The sequence below is a fragment of the Miscanthus floridulus genome, chromosome 14 (assembly GCF_019320115.1).
Source record: "Miscanthus floridulus cultivar M001 chromosome 14, ASM1932011v1, whole genome shotgun sequence".
Taxonomy (NCBI): Eukaryota; Viridiplantae; Streptophyta; class Magnoliopsida; order Poales; family Poaceae; genus Miscanthus; species Miscanthus floridulus.
In genome coordinates, this window is record NC_089593.1 from 30954571 (window position 1) to 30965394 (window position 10824).

The 10824-nt window shown below is 43.6% G+C and overlaps 1 protein-coding gene across 1 annotated transcript; it reads left to right on the forward strand.

Moving 5' to 3' along the window:
- The first annotated feature begins 4096 nt into the window (after positions 1 to 4096).
- On the forward strand, positions 4097 to 10406 carry LOC136504893 (uncharacterized). The gene is made up of 8 exons (XM_066499932.1): positions 4097 to 4241; positions 4551 to 4680; positions 4792 to 4848; positions 5291 to 5383; positions 5978 to 6056; positions 6797 to 6921; positions 9249 to 9392; positions 9805 to 10406. The coding sequence occupies exons 2-8, from the start codon at positions 4555 to 4557 to the stop codon at positions 10039 to 10041; spliced, it is 861 nt and encodes a 286-aa protein (XP_066356029.1). The 5' UTR covers positions 4097 to 4241; positions 4551 to 4554; the 3' UTR covers positions 10042 to 10406.
- Positions 10407 to 10824: the final 418 nt, after the last annotated feature.

A 10824-nucleotide genomic window follows, 5' to 3' on the forward strand; every position in this document is an offset into this window, starting at 1 on the left:
ACATGCATTGTTTGGATCGATCCAGAAATACTAGTAGTGCAAAAAAAAATTAGCACTGCTTCCAGATGCCCTTTCTTATCGGTGACCATCCTCATACCACGTGAAATCGCACACACAAATCGAACTTCGTAACTAATTTTAGTTGTACTACAAACCATGAAGTAGATAGCTAGGGTTTCATTCTTACCCGTCGGGGATCTCAGATCGATGCATTGCTCCACCGCATGCGCACTGGAGGAGGAGGAGTCACGGTCGGCGCAGCACGTAGTCGAGGAGGAGGAGGTGGTCGACGGCGCAGGTGATGTAGCCTCCGCGCGAGTAGCAGCCCGCGGCAGACGGCACGACCTCCACATGGGAAGCGGCCTGCGCGCGAAGAGAAAGCCACGGTGGCCGGCACAGAAGGCCCTTGGAGCTCCTAGGCAGCCGACGGACGAGCGAAGGCGGCGCGGCCTCCGCACGATGAGCGGCCCGTGGCGGACGGCGCAGGTGGCGCGGCCTCCGCGCAAGTACCAGCCCGTCGCGAACGACGTGGCCTCCACACGGGGAGCGGCCTACGCGTGGAGAGGAAGCCGCGGCGGCCAGCGTAGGAGGCCCTCGGAGCTCCCAGGTGGCCGGCGGATGGGTGGAGGCGGCGCTCCCAGGCAGAACCGAGCGCGGTGTGTAACACCCAAAAATTTGAATTCTTTTTAAAATAGTAAATTTGATTTAAATATGCAATTTTATGTGCAATTCAAATTAGGAAGTAATATTTCTTTTATAAAATTAAAAGAAAATGCAAGAATAGAAACATGTTGATGCATTCATGCTATTGCATATTTATTTCTGTGACGGGTGTTTTATTCAAATGCTAAAAGATTCTAAAAACCTTTTGAAAATGAGTTTGAAAATTTTATTTATAAAAAGAAAAAGGGAATTTCCTTCCATTCCTCCCCTTCCTCTCATTTGGCCCATGGCCATTTCTTTTCCCACGGCCCAGCACCGCAGCCAGCGCCCCAGCCCACCCTTTTCCCGTTCGGCCCAGCCGCGCCCAGCCCAGCAGCTGCTCCTGCGCCCGCACCAGGCAACCGCCGGCCCAGCTACGCGCGGCCCAGCAACAGCCTTCGCCCCGCGCCCAGCCGCTGACGCCCGGGCCCCGCCTGTCGGCGCCGCCCCCAACCTCCCGCGTCCCGCGCCCGCTCTCGGTCAAGGCGGAACCGCCGTTCAGCGCCCTAGCGTCGTGGGAGCGCCCCCCCTCGTGCCCCTCGGCCTCGTTAAAAGGCAGCTGAGCCCCCCCTCGCGCGCTCCCTGCTGCCCCGCTCCATTTTCGCCTCGTCCCGGCCACAACTGCCGCACGGAGGAGCCCCGCCGACCACCGTCCTCGCCGTCCGCGTCGCCGTCGTCTCCGAGCCGTCTCCGCCTCCGATTTTCGCCCATGGTGAGCTCGCCGTGGCCTCCTCTCTCTCCCCATGCGTTTCATTTCACATTTCGTGGCTTTTAGCGCCCTTTTCCGCAAGCGTCCGCGAGCTCCATGCCGCCGGCCATGGCGCCGGCGCCCCGGCCTTCCTCTCTGGCCGTCTTCTCGACCCGTGCGCGACCCCCCTTCTTCCCCCGAGCTCTCGGGTGCCCTCGGTTCCCCGTTTGGCGGACCCTAGCCCCCTTTCCGAGCTCGCCGGCGTGTTCTTTGCCGCCGGCCATGGCTAGCCTCGCCGCCGACCCTGTTCTGGCCGGCCGAAACCCCCCAGGCCGATCCGAACCGTCCATCGCGAGATCTACGGCCTGAAATAGAAGATACCCCTTCGGGGGTAAATTTGCTAAAGAGCCCCTGGACTTTTCTAAGTCCTAACCCGCCGTCCTTAGCGTATTTCCCCGATTGCGCAACCCCGTTTAGAAAGCGTAAACTTCACTGTTTAAGTCAAAAATACGCTTTCAGTATTTACAGAAATGCCATTCGAACTGTTTCGCTTATATAATTGTCGTTTTAACTCCGAATTGATCCATTCAAATCGCGTTAGCTTCGTAATTTCATAAGCTACATGATGACGCTACTGATAGACAAGTTTGGAACTTTTTAATTTCATGATTTGAATTAATTAAATATAGGGCTATAGGAAAACCCGTTTTAATCATAACTTTCGCATTTTAGCTCCGTTTTTTGTGAACTTCGCGTTGACGTGATTGTAGCGAAACGTAGATAAGTTTTACAAACATTTTATCTTGATTTCAATACTGTTGGTGTACTGTTCTAATGATAGGAATGTTTGCTTTGCATGAATGCTTTTGGAATGTTGTATGTTGCCGTGTTGGTCGCGTTCAGACGGTGAGGAAAACGTTGGAGACCAAGAACTCTTCGACGACCAGCAGGACCAGCACGAGTTTGTGAACCAAGGCAAGTATAACATAGGCCTTCCTTGATGTCCTATTTCACTTTAAGCAATTACTCATTTGCATGTGTCTAAATTTGATACCCGTAAGGACATCCTAGTGATTGTTATCCTGTTTCTTGTCTCCTATGGGTTAAATGCATATGGGTAGATTGCTAGTGCTCTAACTAAACTTGATATACATATTGATGAATGATACTATGGAACAAAGAGAGTAACCTGAATTATAATAACTGTTCCATAGGGCGAAAGTGCAAATGACCTTTGTTCATGTTGCACCCGGCCCTCCATAAGGACTTATCTGTCGGCAAAAGCTGGGACTGACAGTGCAACCGGGAGAGTCATATGGCTCTGACTTTAGCTCAGTAATAGGATCTTTACTAACTAGTTAGAGGTTACCTTTTTGGCGCAAATGGGGCTTGCCACTTTGGGTATAGGGCTGCCTCTGTTCCTATGAGTATAGCCGCGATGGATTTGTGCCATAGGAAAGGGGGGTCTCTACATCTGCCTGTCAAGGAAACCTAGCGGCCCTAACTTGTTAGGGAAACCTATGAAATGGCTTCATAGTGTACCCTGCCCGCTCACCTTGGTAGTGACATGGGAGTAATTAACCCGGGCATATGGGGATCACGACTCGCGGTGAATGTGCACCACCTCTGCAGAGGGTAACAAACTATTATAACAGCCGTGCTCACGGTTACGAGCGGCCCGGAAAACTCACAGAATAACTGGTTAATTGTTGATGATCATTTTAAGTTGTTCTATGATGAAATATGGTAAACCTGACCTTGATATATGTTCTTATGGGAATTAAATGGGAGCTTAAGCATATCTTGATAATACTTGAGAATAAAAGTTTGACCAATTAAAAATGCTAACTGCAGCAAACCAGAGTCTATCCTTTTTGAGCTTCAAAACCCCATGTTAGCTTGCTAAGTACGGAATGTACTTACACTTGTTTATTTTCTTTACTTGGATAAAAATCCCGGATGGGTAACAGATGACAACGGGTATGAGAATTTCCCGGAGGATTATTAGGCTTGTGGTCAACCAGTTGACCTTCCCTGTGATGACGGCCACGAGAGTTCATTCTATTTTATTATTCCGCTGTGATGTATGAGACACTGTGATGATACTATTGTAATTTGTCAGCTTGTGTGTGTGATTGATTCCTGGGCACACACGAGTTTAGTGCATTCAATTTTATCCTTAAAATTGGGTGTGACACGGTGCGACTGTCTCCCAAGCGAAACCAGGCGTGCACGGTGTGGCTCTCACTTTGCCGTATGAGGATAGGGATGAGGATAAGGCAAGGGCAAAATGTCACTTAACTTTTGGAGTTTAGGTCAAATTAACACTCTTGAGTTAAAAACCTGACGGAGTGCTATTTTTAGTTCACGGTGACAACTTTCAGTGCTATTTTGCGGGGCCAAACTCCTTCAGTGGTATTTTACGGAGGTCGCAACCTTTCGATGCTATAGAACCAATTTTCCCTTCGAAAAATTATTGTATTTGGGACGATAACCCCCTAGCTTTATTGCTGATCTTCTTTCAAACGATGTAACAATTCTTGATCAATAAAGCTTTACCAATTGGTTTGTTAAAAAAAACAAGAATAAAAAATTAAAAGGGAGAGAAAGAAAAATAAATAAAAAACACAAATTTTCAAAGAAACTGAAAAAACGGCCCACAAGACGCCCGTGCGTTTTTTTTTCCGCCGTCGATGCATAACCTGCTTCCCCTTCCGTCCGCTGCATCCCCCTTCCCTCCTCCTGTCTCTCTCGCTACCCTCTCGCGCCCAGACGACTGTTGGGCCGCCGCCGCCCTAGGCCAGGTGCTAAGGCTTCCTTGGTCTCTTCGTCGGCGACGAGCACCCACCAGGTACTCACACCTCTTCTCTTCCCTTCCCTTATGCTGTGCGAAGCTGAGCACCGAAACCCTAACCTAAAGCTATTTAGCTATTTGACAATCCTCCTAACTTCGAAGTTTTTGCAAAAAACTATTGGGTGTACATGTGTACACCCATGTCCCTTTACTGGATCCGCCCCTGTTGTGTATTGGATTGTACCGAATTGTTTGTTATATACTACCCTGGGCTAAAATCATTGGTGCGCCACTGATCAGCCGCCAATGTGTTTGACGAAATGCCTCTGAGACCGGTTGCGCTCGTTTCTGTCCCGCTGTGTCCAGGACGATGGTGGGGCTCTCAGAAGGGGAGAAGCACTTCATCCACGGTGGCATTGCGCAAGACATTCGCACTGATGGGCGTAGGCGACTGCAGTTCCGGGCCCTCTCCGTCCAGACCGGAGTCATTCCACAGGCAGGTTTCAGAACTTGTTTGGTCGCATCTATGTGCCTTTTTCTCCTTTTGCATTCTGGAAATGCCCTGCGGGTTTATGTTAGTTCAGATTGGTGGTTGTTAGTGTTACAGGCCAATGGTTCAGCGCATGTTAGATTGGGGGCCACTGAAATAATCGCTAGTGTAAAGGTAAGAGTTCGTGCTTGCATTTTGCTATCAAAAGGGCCAGGCCAATGTTTTTGCATGTTTTGTTCAATCCTCTGTACAGCATTTTATATACTGAACTTACCTTCAAAATTCCTACCAATCAACTCTTTTTCCCTATACATTGAGGTAGAGGTTATCAATTATTGATTCTAATTAAGCATCAGGCACCTATGCTGCAAAGCTAATGCTGTAATTGAATTTTATAGTGTAAAGTTATGAACCCTGAAATCATATTGCTAGTTTTGTTTGACGATTCTGAATGACAATAAACATTACGATAGAGAGTCAACGTATCTGTTGATATTATTAGTACTTAAACTTGCCCAACAGTAATAAAATAAACTTGTTAGACATAGGTGTTGTACCTCTTCATCTGTGTCATTTTATTTGACTTCCTTTGTTTTCAACGAATTGGCAACTGCAGGCTGAACTGGGAAAACCAAGCATTCTTCATCCTGACAAAGGAAAAGTTTCAATTTTTGTTGACTGTAGTCCAACAGCTGAGCCTATGTTTGAGGTTGGTGATTTCCTCTGTCTGGATAAGATTGAAAATAATCACAGTCTGATACATTATTTGATTTCCCATATGCCCATTATTTAGCAATGTGGTTGTGGTGTTTATTTCTAAATCTTTTAGATCTTCTATGGGATATGCATTTAGGCTTTGCAAAAATTCTATGATTGAATGCTAATGATGTGGCATTGAATATGAAGAAACAATGAACTTGTTAACTATGAAAATAAAGAAATCACTAGGGCACATTTGAAGAAGCTTGTCTCAAAATGTTTCTGATAGTAGTTTTTGATTTTTTGATGTTATGTTACTAGAGGCTTTTATTATTTACAGGTGCTTTAGCAGATAAATCCCTTTTCAGGGTGTGCTCATTTGATTACAGGTAGTAGAAAACCAGTACTAGCATTATCTGGTAAAACAACGCTGCTAGAAAGGAATATATATTCCATTACCATTCTTGTAACCCCACATCTTGTACAACTTCTGGCACATGTAGAAAGGGAAACACTATTTTTTTGTTCCTCTTAAGATTTCATTCTGTTTGAAAATTTTATAGTTTTACTTTTGATAATGCTTATCTTATTTGGATTTTTCTAGGGTAGAGGTTCTGAGGAATTGTCCGCTGAGCTCTCTGTTGCCCTGCAAAGATGCTTGCTAGGTGGTAAAAGTGGTGCAGGTAACATATAATTTTATTGCATCCCTAAAATCCTTGCATTTGACATAGCTTTGGACAAGTCTTAGTGTACACTGATCTCTTTTATTTTGATACTCCTTATATCTGCATCGTTTCAGTTAGAACTACTATTCGAACATGGGTGACAACATTATTTGTGTCATTACAATTGGTAGGCAATTAATTGGATGTGCCTTCATTAGGTTAAGCTTTTCCTAGCCAATGAATTATACCTAGTAATTTGGATTTACGGTACCAATACTAAGCACATTTATTTAGATACACCAACTAGAATGGCATTGCATTCATCACCATCGATTGTCATTGTCATGCCTATTTAGTTGCAGGTGTAGTACTTAATGTTACAAGTGTTATGGATGATGTTCTTTGGAACAAAAATAAACGCATGCCATTATTTCTACCAGTCATCCTACATTTGGTATAAAGGTGATTTAAGTGCACTGAAGTTGCTGAACTGTCATATCTGTGATTGTTCTTTAAACTTTCCAGGTTATTGGGAGATTTCATTTAGAGATTAGTGTGTTAACCAGTTGCAATTCTGCTTGATTGCGTTGTTTGTTATAGTCAAGAAATTTTTAATGAGAAATAGATTCTCATTTTGTTATCCATCTGTTTGCTTGTATATACAGTTTTATTTCAATTCAAACTCATGCCAGCAACATTTTGTTGGCATATATTGGCAGCGCATCTGTTAGTGTCAATTAACAACATCCTCATTTCAGGTGCTGCAATTGATCTGTCGTCCCTAATTGTTGTTGAGGGAAAGGTCTGCTGGGATTTGTACATTGATGGGCTTGTGGTCAGTTCTGATGGTAATTTGCTAGATGCGCTATCTGCTGCAATAAAGGTGACTTTTGATTTGTATTGCTTGTTAGTTGCAGGTTTAAATTTCATATTTTTCTTGCAACTTTTTGAATGGAGTCTAGTGTTTCCACTCCACAAATATATTGGTGGAAAAAGTGTCATCTGTTCTTCATAGACAGTTATCATTGCATCAGGTATGGTAAATATTAAAATGTTCAATAACAGGACTAAGGCCATAGATTTCTTTACTCTCTGTTTCATTTGATAGAGGTGCTTATATGTTACACATCAATTATCTTAACATGATTTTATAAATGTTGCGCATCTTTTCAAATAATTTCGTCTGATCACTGACAAACTTAAAAGAGTGTCTCCAAGCAAATTAAGGAAAACTGATTTATACATGCCGTTGTTGAATTACCACTCAGGACCAAGTTTTGGTAAATTTCCATATGTAGATTTATTTCTTGAATAGAAATAAAAAAGAAATAATCACCTACTAGTTAAATAATATTATCGACAGCCTTATTAACCAGTCAACCAGGCTGAATATCTGTAGTGTGAGGGACAAACTTTGCGCAAAGCATCACCTACTAGTTAAATAATATTATTGACAGCCTTATTAACCAGTGAACTGGGTATTGAATGTGTGCAGCTGTTTAAACTGATGTTTTCTTCAATGGGAATCTGCATGCACCATCTCGTTTTCTTCATTTATGTTTTGATTTTGGTATAAGCATATAACTCCAGCTTATGCTCCCAGCTATGGAAAAGTCTTTCACCCTTGAGAACTGCAAACAAGGCATATTATAGTTTACTAATTCCCAATTTTGTTGCTTCTAAATTCTTAAATAGGTTCTCTGATCTGTTGACCCCTTCTGGCTATGAAAGTTAGGAATCCATGTCTGATTTTAGTTAAAGGTGAAGGTTACACTTATCTGGAGATGATGTGTGTAATCTGAACCTTTCCTTAGATTAAACTTCCTTTTCTCTATCTCCCTTTTTTTATTTTACTTTCTTTTTATGAGAAGATTTGATTTTTTTTTTCTATACTAGCTTAACAATATCCGGTTAGCTGTGTATAATGATTAAATTACTACTCCCAAAGTTCACTGATGCAATTCTTCTATAAATTCCACTTCTATGTTTAAGACTGCTGTTATGGTCGGGAATAGCTACAGGCGCAGGAATTGGGGCTACTTAGGCAAGAAGGGGTCAAGGAGATCATGCAGGAAGAAGTCAGGCGCAGGAATAGGCAAGGGATCACGCAGGCGCAGGAAAAGCAATCAGGAATAAGTCAATTTGCAATTACAACCAATCTAATTCTTACCTCCCTTCTCTGTTATCTCATCTCCCTGCTGCCCTCTTTTGACACAATCACCACGGACAGGAAACCGGCGGCCGAACGGCCGGTGACCTCCCACACCTACCCCATCCGGTCACTACCCCAGGGTCGTGACAACTTGGTATCAGCCTCCAGAGATCCTGCCGTGGGTTCCAGCAACGCCGATCACCTCAAGCAGCTCGAGGAGACTCAAGAATGGCCTGGATGAGATAACAGAGAAGGGAGGTGAGAATTAGATTGGTTGTAATTGCCTGCTTTATTCCTTGATCATCACTGATTATAAAGAGTTTACAAGCATAATTCTCTCCTAGACTCTAGCTTGCTTAATTGACTTCTTCCTAATTGCTTATTCCTGCGCCTGCATGATTCCCCGCGCAGGAATAGGCAAAGGGGATCATGCAGGCGCAGGAATAAACAATCAGGAAGAAGTCAATTAAGCAAGCTAGAGTCTAGGAGAGAATTATGTTCGTAAACTCTTTATAATCAGTGGTGATCAAGGAATAAAGTAGGCAATTACAACCAATCTAATTCTCACCTCCCTTCTCTGTTATCTCATTTCTTTGCTGCCCTCCTTCGACACAGCCACCACGGGCAGGAAACTGGCAGCCGAACGGCTGGCGACCTCCCACACCTAGCCCATCTGGTCACTACCCCAGTGTCGTGACAAGTGTGATCAAGTGACATGACAACCCTTGGCATAAGCACAGATGATTCTATTTGAAATAAAGTGTTTTTTTTTCTGAATGTAAAACACAAATCACTGCAATTAATTAACTTGACATAAATTGGAGTTATTAATTTGTAAAGCTTGGACGAATCAACATGATTCTGACACCTATTGATGAAATCTGAGTTGTTTCAGTGGCAGTTCATTTTAAGCAGTTTTCGGTGTTCTTACATTACTGTCGTATTTCCTTGTTATGCTTTGTTATAAACTGCATGATGCCAGTGCATTAGTTGACAGTTTGACAAAATACAGTGCAAGCAGTACGTTCGTCGGGTGCTAACATTCTAAGTACATGCAGGTTGCTCTGAGTGATACTGGTATCCCAAAAGTTAATGTTTCTCTTAGTGCTGCATCAGACGAGGAACCTGAGGTTGATGTAAGCGATGAGGAATTTCTGCAGTTCAACACCTCCAGTGTGCCCGTTATAATTACATTAACCAAGGTAATGTGTTTCTTCCCTAACTCTTTTATCTTTGGTGTCGAGTAGACATATGCTTTATTGATTGTATGGTGATTGTGTTAAAATGTTTAAAAATGTCCCAACATGGCAGCAAAGTAACTCTTGAGTACCTTCAGAGGTTTGAGCTGCTGACTATAATATAAACTACTATTGAGTAGCTTAAGTTCTATTGTGATATCATTTTAGGCTTGGATAGCTCATACGAATCTGTACCAGTTGAATACTCCTGCATCACGTGAAAAATATGACACTACACAGCACATTGAGCCCCACCAACAAATTGTCACTGCCCAGCAAGCAATTGAGCACCCCCAGTAACAATTATCTTATGTTTTGTTTCTCATGCAGTACCTGTTTTAACATACAAATCAGTTACCTTTGTTGCTTATGGCAGGTGGGTCGGCACTACATTGTTGACGCCACCTCGGAGGAGGAATCCCAGATGAGTTCTGCAGTGTCAGTGTCAGTCAACAGGCACGGCCAAATATACGGGCTTACCAAGAGGGGAGGTGCAGGGCTGGACCCAAGCGTCATCTTGGATATGATATCCGTTGCCAAGCATGTGAGCCAGCAGTTCATCTCCCTCTTGGATTCAGAGATAGCTGCCGCCGAAGCTGAAGCGGAAGATTGAAGGGAAAAAAAAAAAGAAAGAAAGCGGGCAGGAGGCGGCGCCGTCTAATTGCTAAGTACTATTCATGTAGGAGTACTCTCTTTGGATCCAAGTATGAGTTCATTTGAGGTTGTTGACGTCGTCCACTAAAATGATGGGAGCGAACACGGGCACTGCAGAAGCCGACGATTTGTCCGGCCAGTTACTTTCCCCAGTCTACTGGTCTACTGGTGTTTCTTCTCATCAAACGAACATGCACAGTCGGGGGTTACTGCACTACTAATCTCTGGTGAATTCTCTGAGCGTTGCCGCGGGATTTAGTCTAAAACTGATGTAAGAATTTATGGCGTAGAGGTTTTGAGGATGGAATGTGCACATTTGGAACAGACATGTTGCACATCAGTCCAATTGGTGGAAGAAACATCGGATCAATAGCCGCTAAGAGCATCCCAACAGTTTTTCAATTCCACCCCTCGTCCTCATAAAACTGTCATATTGACAGAGATGGCTCACCTTTTCTTCTCTAGTAGTCCCTCAATAGCCATTTCTCTTTTTTTTTTTTGTTGAAAACACCTCTTCTCCCTTCAAATGAGGGGGAAGTTCAATCTCCCCAATAAGTGAGGCCTGTCGTAACTGTCTTTTTTCTTCCTCTGCTCACCACTGATGGAACATGGGTGAACGGGACGGAGAGGCGCCATTGTAAGGTTCAAAAATATAAATACACATATAGAATATAACTTAATAAAGTAAATAAAACAGTAAAGTATATTTTTTCTGTTTAGAAATTTTAATCTTTTATAGGGA

Excerpts from the sequence above, each read along its gene's own strand:
- LOC136504893 (XM_066499932.1), top strand. The coding sequence starts at position 4,555 with ATGGTGGGGCTCTCAGAAGGGGAGAAGCACTTCATCCACGGTGGCATT. Across the intron at positions 4,849-5,290 it reads AAATAATCGCTAGTGTAAAG|GCTGAACTGGGAAAACCAAG; the intron begins GTAAGAGTTCGT and ends TGGCAACTGCAG. Across the intron at positions 5,384-5,977 it reads CAGCTGAGCCTATGTTTGAG|GGTAGAGGTTCTGAGGAATT; the intron begins GTTGGTGATTTC and ends GGATTTTTCTAG.